The sequence below is a fragment of the Choloepus didactylus genome, chromosome 21 (genome assembly GCF_015220235.1).
Source record: "Choloepus didactylus isolate mChoDid1 chromosome 21, mChoDid1.pri, whole genome shotgun sequence".
In the NCBI taxonomy this organism is placed as follows: Eukaryota; Metazoa; Chordata; class Mammalia; order Pilosa; family Megalonychidae; genus Choloepus; species Choloepus didactylus.
In genome coordinates, this window is record NC_051327.1 from 25,763,153 (window position 1) to 25,778,839 (window position 15,687).

The following is a 15,687-nucleotide window of genomic DNA, read 5'->3' on the forward strand; positions in this document are numbered from 1 at the left end:
TAAAGTGATTTACCAACTTAATATGCAGAACTTCAAGTCCTTATGTACAGACGGCCTTCAGTATGAGATGTAATTAAAGAGAAGCCCAGTTACAGTCCTAACAGAGCTGCCACACCCAGGAGTAAATCCAACATGAAGCACGCAGGACAGAAATACACTTTAAAGTGTTCCCTCGAGATACAAAAGAGGACAAATAGAAATACATATCAATATTCTTGTATAGGAAGAGTAGATATCTCCATGTCATGTAATCCTAGTGAAATGTCTAACTTCATTGGGGAAGAGAAGAACTAGAAAAGCTTATTCTAAAGTTTACAACGAGAGCTGCTCGGGAAACTCTGAGAGGAACCATCGGGCGAGGAGACATTTCAGATCTAAAACACTGAAAGATCAACAGTTAGAACAATCTGGAACTGGGCCGTGAACTGACATATGGACTAATGGAGAAGACAGAGCAAAATCAGACCTAAATACCTACAGTACATGACAAAGGGGGATGTCAAAGCAGTGAGGAAAAGATGGGCCTTCAGTAAATGATTTTGGGGGTACTAGGTAGCTAGCTTTTAAAAAAATAGGTTGAATCTATGCCTCATTAGTTATGAAAAAATCAAATTAGTCAAAGATTTGAATGTAAAAAAATGAGACCAGAAAAAAACTAGAAATCCAATGTGGAATTATTTTATAACCTTGATATAAGAAAGGCCAAAACATGATACAAACCCTAAAAGCCAAAAAGGAAAAGGAGGATAAATTCAGCTATATAAACATTAAAAAAAATAAAAAACTTCTTGGCTTAAAAAAAAAAACAACTCAAGCAAAGTCAACAGACAAACGTGAAGTTGGAACAACTTGTAACCAAAAGAGCTGAAGTCCTCAACATACAAAGAGCTCCTAGAAATCAACAAGAAAAAGAACAATGATCCATCTGAAAATCAGACCCAGGACAGGATCACATATAAAATGTAAAAAGAAACTCATATATACCGATTGCAGTGAAAGTTAAAGCTGTGCCAAAATCTCACTTTTCACCTGCTAGCAGAAACCTCGAGGTCTGGCAGCACCACTACGGTGAGGCTGCGGGGAGCGGGCGCTGTCTGCCCTCTGGCAGTGGGCGTTGGAGTGAGCGTGTGAAGGGCCTTCAGCACTCACTGTGAGATGACGGCACGTCCCCCTTGTTTCCATTGCCCATCCTCTGGACGTGTGTCCTCCAGCCTGCACATGTGGAAGTGGGGACGGGCTGGACGGTGGCCGGGCCCTACTGGACCGCGACGCAGCGATGCAGAGACAGGTGGTGCGGGAGGTACCTGGTGGGAGGACCCCCAGGGTGCACTCGATGATGACAGCCAGGTGCAGAGAAGCCTGAAAACATGCGACCGCCCGGGTTAAAGGGGGAAGGTGAGAGCGCACACCAGAAACAACGGTGCCCACCAGGCATGAGGACTTCCTGGGCGAGAGGTGCCCTGCTGCCTGCTTGACACGCGCAGTCTGCTGGGTTCCCACAGCCACCGGGCGAGGGTGGCCGTGAGGGGCAGGGGGGCCCTGTCCCAGCAGAGCTCCGGCCAGAGCACCCGACAGGCCCAGGACGGGGCTCCCTGGGTGCGGCACACAGGAGGGGTGCCCTCGCTGAGTCCTCAAGGGGAAGCAGGAGGGTGGCAGACGGTGCCCCAGCCGGGAGCTGGCAGGTGCCGAGGAGACTGATGGGGAAGGTCTGTGCACGGGAACTGCCGCGGGTGCTGATGTCAGTGTCGCCCCAGGCGTGTCGTGCTCTCCGGGAGGTCGCTGTCCTTCCTGGATCTGAGCATCTGCTTTGTGGCGCAGCCCCGGCCACAGCAGGACCGTGGAGGGCACAGGGTGTGGGGGTGCACGGGCAGCAGGGGCACGGGGCGAGGGCTTGCACGGTCGTCTCCATCCTGGCCATGAGAGCAGGAGGGCTCCGTCTTCTCGCCTTCCTTCTAGAAGCTCCTCTGTGGGTTCTTGCTCTTCTTTGCAGGAGCTTCGTTTCTCCCTGAACGTCCCCCCATGTGGTCAGAGCACGGCCTTGGGTGTCCGCACCAGGGTGGCTTGTCCCTGGGCCCCGCTGGCCTCTCCCATGACTCATCTCGGGAGGCAGGCGCCTCGGAGTGCGGCTCTCGAAGCCATCCTCAGTGCCCACCCCTACCAGCCGTGGGGGCAGGTGTCCCCCCACCTCCCCTCCGGGCCCGAGGTGCCGCAGAATGTGGGACCCTCGAGGCTTGGACTCTCCTGGAGCCTGTGTTCAGGGGAGACGATTGACAACAGACGGATCAGCGCTTTCCGATGGCAGGAGGAAGGGGAAGCAGGCGCGGGGACGGAGGGTGAGGGGCCGGGGGCACCAGGTCCCGTCGGGCCGCCACGGTAGCTGCCCCAGGGTCAGCATGGCTGCAGGGCCTTGTGTCAGCTATATTCTGCCCCTTTCAACCGTCTGAAGCTGGAGTGTATTTGGGGTAGAAGACAGGGTCTGGAAGGAGGTGAGGGAAGGTGCCTGTAGCTTTCTGGACCGCGTGCGCAGCGGTGGCCCTGGGCCTGCGGGAGCTGTGGCAAGGCAGGTCCCCCCGATGCAGAAGGAGCTGCTCGTCAGGCCAGGGGACTCCTGGTCTTCTCCCCAGTGGCCAACGGGCAGGACTGTGAGCCCAGCAGGGCCTGGCTGGGGGCAGCAGTCCCTCCTGTGAGCACACTGGGGCTCAGGGAGAAGCACGAGTCCACAGCCATTGGTGCCTGGAACAGCAGAGTGCACCCCGAGCCCGCCCAGGCGCCCGGAGGAGCCGGTCCTGGGACCTCAGGGTAGGCCTTGACAGGGCGGGAGGGGCCCCACACTGGCCCCTGGCCGCTGGCACTCTGGAGGGCAGCTGCCCCCAGCCCCGGGTCCTGCACGTCTGAGCCTGGGCCAGGCCCCCTCAAGTTGTCAGGGGGAAGGCGGGGTCCCATCTGACTCAGCCGTGAACGGCATCCCCCTCCATCTCTCTGAGATACACCTTCTGTGTCTCCATAGGGACCCCATGCATGGACAGGGGGGCCCCTGGTGCTGTTTGGGCCTCGGTTTCCCAGTGTGTGAACGAGCGGGTGGGCCAGCTGAGGGTCCCTGGAAGCAGATTCCTGTCCCTGCCACTCAGCACGGTTCTGTCCACAGAGACCCAGGCTGTGCCCGAGCTGCGGCGCCAGGAGGTGGCACTGTGTGCCAGGCCCGTGCCAGCCCCGGGAGGGAAGAGGAGACCGAGGGGCAGAGCCAGAGGGGTTTGCCCCAGTCACCGTTGGGGCCGCTCCCCAGGCTGGCGCGTGCAGGGTCCCCCGTCCCTCCCGGCCTGCCGTCTGTCCCATGCTGCCCCTCTGGCCCCTGGACACGGCGGACCCTCACCCGCCTCTCCCCTCCCTGATCCGAGCTCCTGCAGTGCGGAGGTATCGATTCACTCCGAGGCCAGATGACTCATAAATGTGCACGAGAGTCGGCAGTTACTTAACTGCACCTTCGATTCTGCTCCCAGTCCCCGCTCCAGCAGGGTCCTCCGCGTGCCTGTCGGGCCCAGGGTGGCAGGCGGCCTGCCCCGCTCCCCTCAGGTGCCGTGTCCTCTGCTGGAGGCTGCAGAGCCGAGGGCCGGCCCCGTCCAGAGGCCAGAGGAGGCCAGAGGAGGCGGGAGGAGCCCCCAGGAAACATGGGGAACCGGGGAGGGAGGGCCCGGCCCTGGGGGTACAGTGTGGTGGGGATCGCGGGTGGTGGGGCCTGACCTGCCCTCCAGTGGGGCGAACGGCCCCGGAAGAGAATTTGTGAGCTCACCCCAAGAAGGAGCCCTGGCCTAGGGATCCCAGCTCTGCCCCCGACACTGTGTGACCTCCGTTGGGTCACTGCCCTCTTGGTGCTTCAGGTTCCCCGTGTGTCTTGGGAAATTTGCTGTCACTAACCCCTGACCCCCCCATGCCCCTCACACCCCAGGGCCTTTGCACGTGCTGGGCAGTGCTCACGTTGCACGCTTGGTAGACCCCCCCCCATCCTGCCTGCTTTGTCCTCCATGGACAGACGGACGGACACCCAAGTGGCGGGTGACCGCCCCCTCCAACGCGCCAAGGCCCCTCGTGTTTGCTGCGTCATTAACAGAAAGTGCCCCCCACCCCACCCCTGGCTCAGCACATGAAATATTTTTGTTTAGTCAATAATTGCACCATCACGTCGAAGGAAGGTTCAGAACTTTTCCTTTTGAAATTCTTGTCAGCTTCTCAGCAGTCCTCTCAGCTGTGAACCAAACAAGGCCGCAGATTCCTGGCAGGAGATTATAGCCATTTTCCCCCTTTCTTCCTCCAAGCTGTCATCTCCCTGCAGATTTCAGCGGGTTGGACAGTCTCTCCCATCTGCTCGCCTTCTCGTGCATCGGCTCCCCGGGACGGCTTTCCATGTTGGCCCCGAGCGTGCCCAGCCCACAGGGTCCCCTGCCCTTCTCTCCTCAGCTGTAAAGTGAGGGGCGCCCTGAGGGCCCAAGACCTGCTGAGCTGGCAGCGGGAAGCTGGGGCTCCCCATCTCGGTGCAGTGGGGAGGCGAAGGAGGGCAGTGCCTGGGGACATCTGAGCGGGTAGGTGGCAGTGATGGGGTCTCCACAGTGCCGGCCCCCTGGACTCAGGTGGGTCGTGTGTGGACGGTCCTGCTCAACCGCTCCCCTGAGGAGGGGTCTCCACCCCGACTGCCCTGGCCTCGGGCTGCCCAGGAGGCCAACCCAGCTCCCCATCTCCCCTGACTGCCCAGCTAGGTGGCACTGCCCAGGGCCAAACTCCAAGCCCATCCATCTGGGCTCCTAGCGGCCACAGCCCCCAGAGACCCCCTGTCCTGGCAGGGAGAGGCCTCCGTGCCCACACCTCAGGCCCCGGGGAGGTGTTTCCTGGCAGCGGCTGGAGGCCTCGGGGGTCCCAGGGGCAGCACTCATCCCTGGAGCCGTGAGGGGGTGTGTGGAGGCGGGTGGGCGCGGGCGTGAGCCAGGAGGCCAGCTGGGGGCTGTGCAGCACGAGCCGTGGGCCGGGGGAGGTGGCCTGTGGGCCGAGCGGCACCGGGCAGGCGGGCTGCAGGTGTTGGTGCAGCTCCGGCTGGCGGTGGACGTGCAGGGACAGCTGCAGGGGTGACCGCCACGGCGGGCACGTGGGCCTCGGCTGTGGAGGCGTCGGGCAGCACCCCACGGGGTCGGGGTGGGAGCCCCAGGCTTGCGTGTCAGGGCTCGGGAGGCCCTGGGGGTGTTGCGCTTCCCGGCCGCACGTCCCTGCCCGGATTCTCGTTCTTGCACAGCTGCACCGCGACAGGCGCCCACGTGGAGGCCGGGGGTGTCCCAGCGCCACAGGCACCGGGCTCCGGGCGCTCCGGGGATGGGAAGGTGCCGTCGGATGGGGTCGTTCCGTCCTCTCCCGAGGTACTCCAGTGTCCCAGCCACGTGCTCCGCTGCACGTCCCCACGGCATGTCCCACTCGGGACCTTGGTTCTCCCCCCGGTGCCTTCCCCGGAGCCCGTCAGCCAGAGCTCAGGCACCCCAGCCCGCGGCCACAGGTGAGCCAGCAGAAGGGGCGGCCTGGCCGGGGCCAGGACCCCCTCTCGGAGCCTCCGTTTCCTCATCTGAAAGCCAAGACGCCGGCCCCTCTCCCCCTGGCACGGTGGGATGGGGCACTCGGCAGTTGTGAGCCCCCCTCCGAGCCCCCCGAGCTCTCCGGCCCTGGAGCACTGAGGCTGCACGGAATCCATACAGGGAGGGCTCTCGTTACCAAACCCACAGGGAGCCACAGCCACTGTCACTGCCACCGTCACCACACACGCTGGACTGTGCGTTTAGAGTTGTATGTAAAATAAGATTCTTGAGCTAAGAGTTCTGTTCATTTCTCAGGTGGGGGGTGGATGAGGGAAAACAGATCCAGAAAGGCTGAGCTAGAATTGAGAGAGGTTGTCAGTGGTCAGCGGCCACCAGAATAACTTTGGAGGGGACGTGAGGATGGCCCGTCAGCCGGGGCCCGGCACAGTGCAGTTCGTGTCAGCCGCTGGTGGCCGGGCTCTGTCGCTGACGGCTGTCGCACTCCTCCCTCTCATGTCACTGCACTCGGAGGGTCCTTTTTCCTAACTGACCTGAGGCCTGTTTCTTGAGCACATGGAGCATGCCCGTCCCTGGTGTGTTGGCGTCACTCTGGGTGGCCGGTAATCAGAACCAGGCAAAGCAGCTTGATGAGGGGGGCAGGGAAAGAACTGGGTTTGGGAAGTGGAGGGCAGAGCCGGGCTCAGGCTTAGAAAGATCCCAGGCCTCGTTCGATCACATTTTAAAAGACTTTTTTATTGCATAACGATGTCCACACAGAAAAAGTGCACACAGCATTTGGGAACCTCACCACCTGAGCAGGCACAGGGCACTACAAGGAGCCCCTCAGCCCCATCCGGCCCCTCTCCCCCAAAGGCAGCCGCTCTGCCGGCCTCAGCACAGGCTCCAGGCTAAGGGCACCCACGGCACCTGCCCCCGCGCAGCCGGCTCCTCTGTGGGCGAGACCACCCTCTCGCCGACATGCAGTGGAGCCGAGGCGTCCCCGCCGACATGCACCCTTCCTGGTGGGAATTTGCCCCGTGTAGTTGACGGCCTTTGAGTCGTTTCCCGTTGGAGCTGTCACGAGGCGTGAGCCTTTGGGGAGCCCGTGTGCGTGCTTCTGAGGGGCTGGGTCACGGGATGAGCGCACGGTCGCCTTTCACAGAGCGCTCGCCCGAGGCTCACACTGGGTGCCGTGTGCCCTTCTGCTGGGTGGGTCGGGCGTCCCAGTGCGGTTTGGATTTGCCTTTCTCTGATGTTTGATACATTTGAGAGCCTTTTCATATGTTTATTGGGTCTTCGGATATTTTCTTTATGTGTAGTGTTTGTTCAAGTTTTTTGCCCATTTTTAAATTGAATCATCTGACTCTTAGGAGTTTTTCTGATTTCTTTAAATATTCTGAACATGAGTCATTGGTCAGATATGCATATTCCAGACGCGTCGTCCGCACAGTCGGGTCCCTGTGCACTGTGTTGATGCTGCAGAGAGGCTCTTACTGTCGGGAGCACCCAGCCTGGTTCTCCTTGCTCTCACGGCTGCACTTTCTGAATCCTGCCTGTGGAGTCTTGGTCTAGTCCCGGGTCTCAACGGTGTTCTGTTGTTGCTTCTTCCACGTTTAGCTTTGCAGCCCTTTGGAGTTGACTTTAGCGTGTGGCCTGAGGTCAGGTCTCCGGCTGTCGAAAGGCCCGTTTCCTCACAATCAGGTGACCACACAGGTGCCCGTCCAGGGCTCTGTCTGTCAGTCAGTATGTCTGTCCTTGCTCCAGTACTCCACTGTTTTATTTCTAGCGATTCACAACCTCGGAGGGGGTCGGCCCCAGCTGCTCTCGGCCTGAGCCTTTTACGGGACTTGGCAGTCCTTGCAGGTCCGCACGTTTGGTGAACGCCCAGGACAATGCCCAGCTGCTTTCACCCTCCGCCTGCCTCACCGCATCGACCGCGTTTTCCCCTGTGGCGGGAGGAGGCCACAGGACTCGGCCACCAGCAGCCCCAGTGGGGCCTCAGAAAAGCGGAGGCGTCTCTTCCTCGGCATCTGAATGTAACCTCGCAGGAAACCTGTGCCGGGCCTGGCTCGGGTCATGCACCCCCCAGACCCTGTGACTGATCCCTGTGGGCGGGAGAAGGGGAGCCGGTGACAGGCCTGGCCACATGCACGTCCGTGTGGACCGGGGTGATGGCAGGCAGAGCCACCTCAAACCTGACGGCTGCGGGGGGGGCTCTGCATCAGGTCTTGGTGGTTGAGCTCGTCACTCAGCGTCGCAGGAGCAGGAGGCCTGAGTGAAGGCTCGGACGGGTGACCCTGTGTCCCGCACCCGAGTCACGGCCTGGAAAAGCTAACCATGCTTATTTGGAAACTGTGTCCACCCAGAAACCTGCATGTGGCTGTTTATAAATCCCCAAAACTGAAAAGAACCGAGATGGCCTCCGGTTTAGGTGACGCATCTGCAGACTGTGGTCGTCCATCCGACGGAGGGCCGCTCCGCAGTAAACAGAAGCGAGCTGTCAGGCCGGGAAAAGACCCTGGGAACCTTCGATGCATGTAGCCCAGAGGAAGAAGCCGATGTGAAAAGGCCACGTGCTATAGGATTCCAATTGTCTGACTTTCTGGAAAAGGCAAAACTATAGACAGGAAAAGTAGCCGTGGTCACCAGGGTTCAGAGCCCAGGGGCGGGTTGGATAGCGGAGCCCAGAGCTCAGGGCCGCGGAACACTTCTGTATGATCCCGTAACGTGGATGCATTTCACTGTGCGTTTATCAAAATCCATCGACCTTTACAGCACAAAGCGTGAACCTGATACTTATGAATCTTTAAAAAGTCACTGAGTGGTTGGAGCATTGCAGGATAGACTGCAGAAGGCGACACGAGACCAACTGTGAACAAATGCTTAGAACGAGCTCGCCGGAGTGGGGCGGGCGCTGGCCTGAGGAGCCAGAAACGCGTGGAGTCGTGAACTCAGGGCAGGAGAGCTGGACACAGCCCGGGACTGCAGGTGCCGGAGCAGTTTCCCTCGGGCCTGTGGCTGGCAGCTGTGGTGCTGTGCGTGTGCCGGCCTGGCGCCACCGAGGGTGGCCGGCGGGAGTTCACAGGTTACAGGTAAGCGAGGGGTGGGGTGGGGGTGGAGGCAAGAACCACGAACGTCGTGGTCGTGGGTCAGACTTGCAGACGTCAGGGGGAGGACAGGTTTCGCTTCGTGTGGGTGCAGGTGGCTCCACTTGGAAGCACTGACAGACGTGTGGACGTGCTTGGGCTCGTTTGCACACGTGTGCTTTTTCCCAGCTATGCGTAGAAGCACTGACAGACGTGTGGACGTGCGTGGGCTCGTTTGCACACGTGTGCTTTTTCCCAGCTATGCGTAGAAGCACTGACAGACGTGTGGACGTGCGTGGGCTCGTTTGCACAATGCTTTTTCCGTGTCAGCTGAGAAGACCTAGAAGCTGCTACACCCCAGTGGCCACAAGCCCGCCTGGCACCCAGACCCTGGGTTTGACACTGTCTCCCACCAAAGGAGAAGCGGCTGATGCCAGGGCTGGGGCAAGGGGTATACGAGGGGGGCCTGCAGCAGCTTCTTGTGCTAGAAAAGAGAAACACACCCCTCGCCATGGGGTGCGTCAGAGAGGCACGGGGGCCAGCGGACACCCCAGGGTGAGAGCAGCATAAAGGAGCCTCGGCGCCGTGCCCAGAGTGTAAACTGGAGACCCACGCGTCCGTCCTGGGGAGAGGAAAAGGGGGAGGCGACACGCCCCCGTGTGGGAGACGATCTGCGCAGCAGCTGCGCCCCCGCAGGCCCTAAGCGTGGCCGTGCCCCGTGACCTCCTCCCTAGGACAGTGTGGGAAGGGGGAAAGTCACCTCACAGTGCAGAGCCCTGACTCCGCCAGCCCCAGCCCGGTGGCCTTCCACAGGGCTGGGGTGGGGGATGGGGGGGTGTCACATGGACAGACTCGACCCCTGAAGTGATGGGGATGCCACCCCCCACCCCTACCCCACCCCAGAGCCCCCGTCCAACCGGGAGGGACGTCCCTCCCCGAGCCTGAGCCTCCTCCCACTCGAGGGGACCCGGCGCCTGACCACCACGTGGGACCCTCGGTGGGCTCCGGGGACAGACGATGGACAGGGGGAAACCGAGCAAATCTGGAGGGAGCAGGGGCGTGAGTTAATAACGACGTGACGAACGTCCCAGGCTCAGGTTTGCCGTCAGCAGTGGGGGAGCCAGGGCGAGGTCCACGGGGATGCTGTCACCGTCTTCCTGATTTTTCTGTGACTCTGAAACCATTCCAAAAATTAAAGTTTTCTTGTGTGTTTTTTTTTAACTCAATGGTTCCTTGCCGAAGGAACGTTCAGAGGAGTGCGCTACGGTGTGTTGACGACAGCACAGTGAGAGCTGGGATCGTTAGAAAACCTGACAACAGAGTGTTTTAAGTGTGGCATGTTTAAAAAAGATGTCCGCTGCGCTTTGCTTGTAAAGTGGGTGTTTCAGAGGAGGGGGTGTGCGTGTGCCGAGCACGGCATTGTCCGGCAGGCTTGGGGGTGGGGGTCCTCCTGGTGGCCCCCCATCCCATAGCAGTTCTTGGGGGGAAGTGATAGTGAGGAACTGTGGGGGTCAGTGCCCTGGCCCGGCCCCCGCCCTGTTCCTCGACCCCCCGTGACCTGCGACCCCTGTGCTTGGCCCCTGCAGGGCGACTATGACCGCAGCCGGACGCAGGTGCTGCACCTGAGCGTGAACCCGGCCAGCGCAGCCCGGCAGCGACTCCGCGAGGACCAGGGGCGGCTGCAGCAGGAGTGCGAGCGGCTGCGGGAGCTCGTGTGCGCCCTGGAGAGGGGAGACGCCGTCCCGGCCGGCCTCGAGGGCGCCACGGGGCTGCCGTCCACAAAGGAGGTGGCAGGTAGGTGGCCACGGGCCCTCTCTGTGGGGGCTGGTGTGGGCCCGAGAGCCGTGGCCGTCGTCTCCCATGGCGCCCCCGGTCTCCCCGTGGGCCAGGCACTCAGGCAGCAGCGGGGAAACACGCGGCTGAAATCTTCTCAGACCCTGAAAACAAATTAGTATCGTTTATCATTTGATATGTGCCTCGTTCATCATGAGAAAGTGCGGTGCTCCCTGAGAGCAGGACCGTCTCTCCTCGACCCGAGTCCCCCTCGCAGAGCCGGGCGCACCCTGGCCACACACCCCCGCGCCGTCTCAGACGAGGGAGGCCAGGAAGGAGCCCCCTTCCCGACCCCGCGGCCCGGAGGCCAGTCCTTCGCCCTCGCACCCTCCGGCCTGCAGTTCGAGGGGCTCCGGGCCCCGCGGCCTCTCACCCACAGTTAGCAGACTGGCCGCTGGGGTCCCCTCGGGTCCCAGGGCAGAGAAGAACGGGGGAAAAGGGGAGCCCTGCAGTTGCTCAGGGGACGCATGGAGCCAGGGGACCCCAGCCCTGCCCCAGCCCTGCTCCGTTCCGGGCCCTACCCCGCAGCCAGCATCGGGCTGGCCGTGCTCAGGCCTCCGTGTCCGGTGAGGCCCTTGCCTTGCCCTCGGCGTCTGCTGGCCGCCTTTTGCTTACTGTTTGCGTCTCGCCTGTCTGCCTTGGTTTTCATTCTCTGGCCCTTTTCTCGTGTTTGTTAGCACATCCCTGGGGTGGGGTGCAGCGCAGCTCCCCTCATAGGCCTGGGGTGGAGGGGATGTGCCAGTCACCCCGTCGTGCTCCCCTAGCGCAGGAGCCCCTGGACGTGGCGGTGTCGGCTCCCACCAGCACTGCTCTCGCCTGGGTCTGCCGTGGCCCCGGCTTGGATGCGGCCCGAGTCCCCTCCCATTTGCGTTCTTTGGCTCCTTCGTAGAACAAGCCTTTCTCAGAGTCCCCGAGGACAGGGCCGCAGGGCCCCCACGAGACGACAGTGCCTGGCACGGGGCGTTCTTGGGGTCCAGCCCTGGCGGGAAGGGTGCGGGCTCTGTGGACGGCTGGGCGGGAGTGTGAGTCCCCGACACTGCACTTCCTGTGCCGTGACCCCTCTGAGCTTTGGCGGCCCCTCTGCCGAGAGGCCATGTGACGGCTCCGTGGAGACGTGCCCCAGCCCAGAGCCCGGCCACAGCAGGCCTCGGCACCAGCTCGCTGTCCAGGTGGTTTCCACTGTGGCTGGCCCCGGCCCCGGCTCATGCAGCCACGGGCACGTCCTCGCCGCCTCCCACGGGTCCCTGGCCCGAGCCCTGTCAGAGCCGCCGCCGCACCACCCCGGGCTCAGGGTCAGTGGAGCAGGACCCGGGGTCACGCCCACCGCCCCGGGACCCGCTCCTCAGCCCTGTGCCGGCCGTGTCTGCTCTGCTGCCTTCCACACGGCCTCCTGCCAGGCTCGCGAGCAGATCATGTGCACACACAGGCCACGTCCACACGCATCGTGTTCTGTGTCAGGCCCAGCTGCTCCCACCCTATGTTTCCAGGATCAGCCTCAGTTGGGACTCACGTTGATCCCTCATGGGCACCACCCCACTTCTCAGGGATCGGGACATCGGGGCACAGCAGAAAACACCCGACACAGCCTGGCACTTTGCTCTCCTGACTCCGACCATCCTTCCCAGTGCGGCAGAGAAACCCATAGCCCCGCGCCAGCCTGGCCAAGGTCCCCCCCTGCCCCACACCGCCCACCCAGCCCTTTCCGTCTGTACCAGGCACCACCAGCACCTGTTGTGAGAGGCCAGGCAGCCACCAGGCAGAGCAGGAGTCCTGGGGGCATCACAGGAAGGGGCTGGGCCGTCCCCAACCGCCTCCCCCGGGGCAGCGAGCAGCTGACCATGCCATCCGCCCGGAGCGCAGCATGCGTGTGTGGGGCCTGCAGGGGCCCGCGGGGGCTGTCATGCAGGACCGCTCAGCCAGCTGGCAGCAGGGTCATGGCTCCTGGCACCCACCATGGCCCGAACCACCCACCGTCCTCCCCACGGGCCTGGAGTCAGGGCCCGGTTGCCGGCCCATCCTCCCAGCCTCGGCCGCATCGCCACCAAGCGCTCCATGGGCCCTTTGCACCCTGAAGAGCTGCACAGCCCGGCCCCACGCCCCAGTGGCCCTGCTCTGTGGGAGGGTTTGCGGCCCGTCCCTTCTTTATCTGCTTGTCCACTCTTTACACCCTCGGTCAGCTTAGCACCTCTGCCTGGGGTGAAGGGACAGGTGCCGCGAGGGGGTGGCAGAGGGTCACGCTGGGGCGGGGGAGGGGGGCAGTGCTGAGAGGCTCCCACTGGACCAGGGGCTGTCAGCGAGCCTGGGAGACCCGGGGGATAGCAGGGCAGGGGCGCAGTGACGAGGCCGGTGGCTGCGGGGAGGGCCACGGTGGCTGGGGCAAGGCTGCCTGGGCTGGTCTGGATGTAATGTGACCCCCAGAATGCCATTACCTTTGATGCAGTCTTGTGTAGGAAGGACACGTATTGGCATTGATTGGGTTGGAGGCTTTTGATTGGATGTTTCCGAGGAGATGTGATCACTCAATTGGGGGTGAGATCTTTCACTGGATAATTTCCATGGAGGTGTGACCCCACCCATCCAATGTGGGCCTTGATGAGTTCACTGGAGCCCTACATAAGCTCAGACAGAAGGAGCGAGCCTGCTACAGCCAAGAGGGACACTTTGAAGAACGCACAGGAGCTGAGAGAGGAGCTGCAGCTTACAGAGACATTTTGGAGATGGCCGTTGAAAGCAGACTCTTGCTCCAGAGAAGCTAAGAGAAAACAAACACCCCAAGAGCAACTAAGAGTGACATTTTTGAGGAGCTGCAGCCTAGAGAGGAACGTCCTGGGAGAAAGCCATTTTGAATCCAGAACTCTGGAGCAGACGCCAGCCACAGGCCTTCCCAGCTAACAGAGGTTTCCGGACACCACTGGCCATCCTCCAGTGAAGGTACCCAGTTGTTGATGTGTTACCTTGGACACTTTATGGCCTTAAGACTGTAACTGTGTAACCAAATAAACCCCCTTTTATAAAAGCCAATCCATTGCTGGTATTTTGCATCCCAGCAGCATTAGCAAACCAGAGCACCCCCCATTGAGCCCCGTGTCTGCTCTGCCTCCTTCCTGAGACCCTTGATCCGCACAGGAAGGGTTTTTTAAAGGCTTAAGGCCACAGCATAGAGAAAATACAACAGCAGAAATCTTGGAATCTGGCAAGTTAAATGGATGTGTTGCTGAATGACTTAGCAGACTCAGGAAAACTGAACTCTGAGGCAGCAGCGGGTCAAGCCAAGAGCCAATCTGATTTATGGCACAGAACTTCCCAAAGGCCCTGGGGTTGGCCGCAAGTAACACCAGGAGAGGGGCCAGAGAAGGGGGTCTCGGAATGCCCAGGGTGGGGGCCATGTGAGCCAAGAGTCCATCTCCCACCCCACACCCTCCTCCCCCGTCCCCCTGCCCTCCTCCCCATCCCCCCACCCTCCTCCGCCTCCCCCCCAACACCCTCCTCCCCCGTCCCCCCCTGCCCTCCTCCGGGGAGCCTGTCAGCCCGGGAAGACAGGAGCAGCGGCTCGTGGCGGCACCTGCAGCTGTTGCCTTGTTCCCACGCCTGGTTATCGGGGGACGGCCGGACGGTGTTAGACAGCTGGAAAATCGAAACCAGGCCTCAGCACGAGGAGAGCCCAGTAGAGAAAAACAACAGAGAAACTCGGCTGGGAGGGCACAACCCACAGGGGAGGAAACCTGCGAAGAGCCACTCCTGGATGTCCTCAGAGGTGAGAAAGAACATTTCAACCTCAAAGCAAGAATAAGCTGCTTTAAAAAAAAAAAAAAAAAATTCAGAGAGGAAAAAGCTCTTAGACGTTAAAAATATTGAGAGTTAAAAACAAAATAGAAGGAAAAATTGAGAAAGTTTGCCTTAAAGTAGAACAAAAAGGCAAACAGATGGAAGACAGGAGCGAGGAGGTCAGAGACGAGGGGCCTGGCCGGGGGGCCAGTGGCTGAGCAGCGGGGGCCCCAGCGGGGGACGAGGGTCCAGAGGCCACCACAGGGCACCCCTCAGCCACTCCGGCAGGAGGCAGACCCTTCCCCTCGTGAGCCCGGCACCCATGGGTCGGACCAAAAAGGGCGAAAACAGACCCCACCATCCACCATTCCCCAGGTCCCAACAGAGGACCCCGCAACTTCCAGGGAGGGAAGCTCGGGTTGCTGGTCCGGGGATCAGGACCCCAGTGGCAGCACCCTGGGGAGGGCCCAGGGCCTTGGGCAGTGCCCTCAGATTCCCGAAGAAAAAGGATCTGCATCTGGAGTCCGGTGCCCACCTGGCTCAGTCAGGTCGGAACGAAGACTGAAGAACGGCTTCCGATGTTTGCAGGCTCCACGAGTTTACCTCCCATGTGCCCTTCTGGAAGCCTGTGGAGGACGTGTGCCACCAAACGAGCAGATAAACGAGAAAGAAGACGCAACATACGGCACCTGGGAGAGGTGACGGGTCCCTGGACAGCAGAGCTCATGAGCAGCTGGTGTGGATCGAACGAGTGGAAGGTTCTGGGCTTCTTCAGAAAGATGCAGTGACAGACCTAAAGCCCCAGAGTGTCTCGAGGGGAGAGCGGCCGCAAGAAGAGACCGGCGCCTCTAACTGAGCAGAGAACTGCGGCTGCATTCACAACAAGGACCCACAAGTCCGAGCCTCCAGAAAGCAAGGCCTGGGGCAGGAAAGAAAGTAGCCCTAGTCTGCTCCACGGCCTGGGTCTCATGGGCGCGGGCAGGCTGGGGGAGGTGGCCCTTGTCTAGTTGACACCAGAGGAAGCGGCTGAGAGAGCCGGAGGAGCTCACGGGGGGTCGGGAGGGGGCGAGAGGCATGGGGACAGCCACTTCGCCGTGACAGAACTTGTAGGCGATGCAAGAGTTTCATCAAAGTAAAGGCTAAAGACAAAAATCAAGCAGAAGCCAAGCTAGTGAGTCGGTTCCACTGAGAGCTGGATCCAGGGCTGGGGGTCCTGGGGAGCCGCTGGGCATCTCCTGGGGGGATTGCTGTGGGGAGAGTGGCAGAGTGGGCCCCAAGCCGCGGCCGTGGCTAGATTCAGGAGCACCCTGGGAGCTGGGACTTTGCTTTGCTCCACTATCCGGTGCCCTTTCCTTTCTGGGGTGAATCCAGGGGTGACAAACCCCTCAGCTTTTGTGTATCTGGAAATGTTTTAATCTCTACCTAATTTTTGAAGGAAGGTCTTGATGGATATAAAG

General features: G+C 61.0%; 1 protein-coding gene across 6 annotated transcripts in view; it reads left to right on the forward strand.

Moving 5' to 3' along the window:
* MAD1L1 (mitotic arrest deficient 1 like 1) overlaps positions 1-15,687 on the forward strand; it is a 248,881-nt gene that overhangs the window by 214,166 nt on the left and 19,028 nt on the right. For all 6 annotated transcript variants that reach the window (XM_037815403.1, XM_037815397.1, XM_037815398.1 and 3 more), the window contains one exon: positions 10,219-10,426. In XM_037815403.1, coding sequence (XP_037671331.1) covers positions 10,219-10,426 — 208 coding nt within the window. The remainder of the gene's footprint in view (positions 1-10,218; positions 10,427-15,687) is intronic.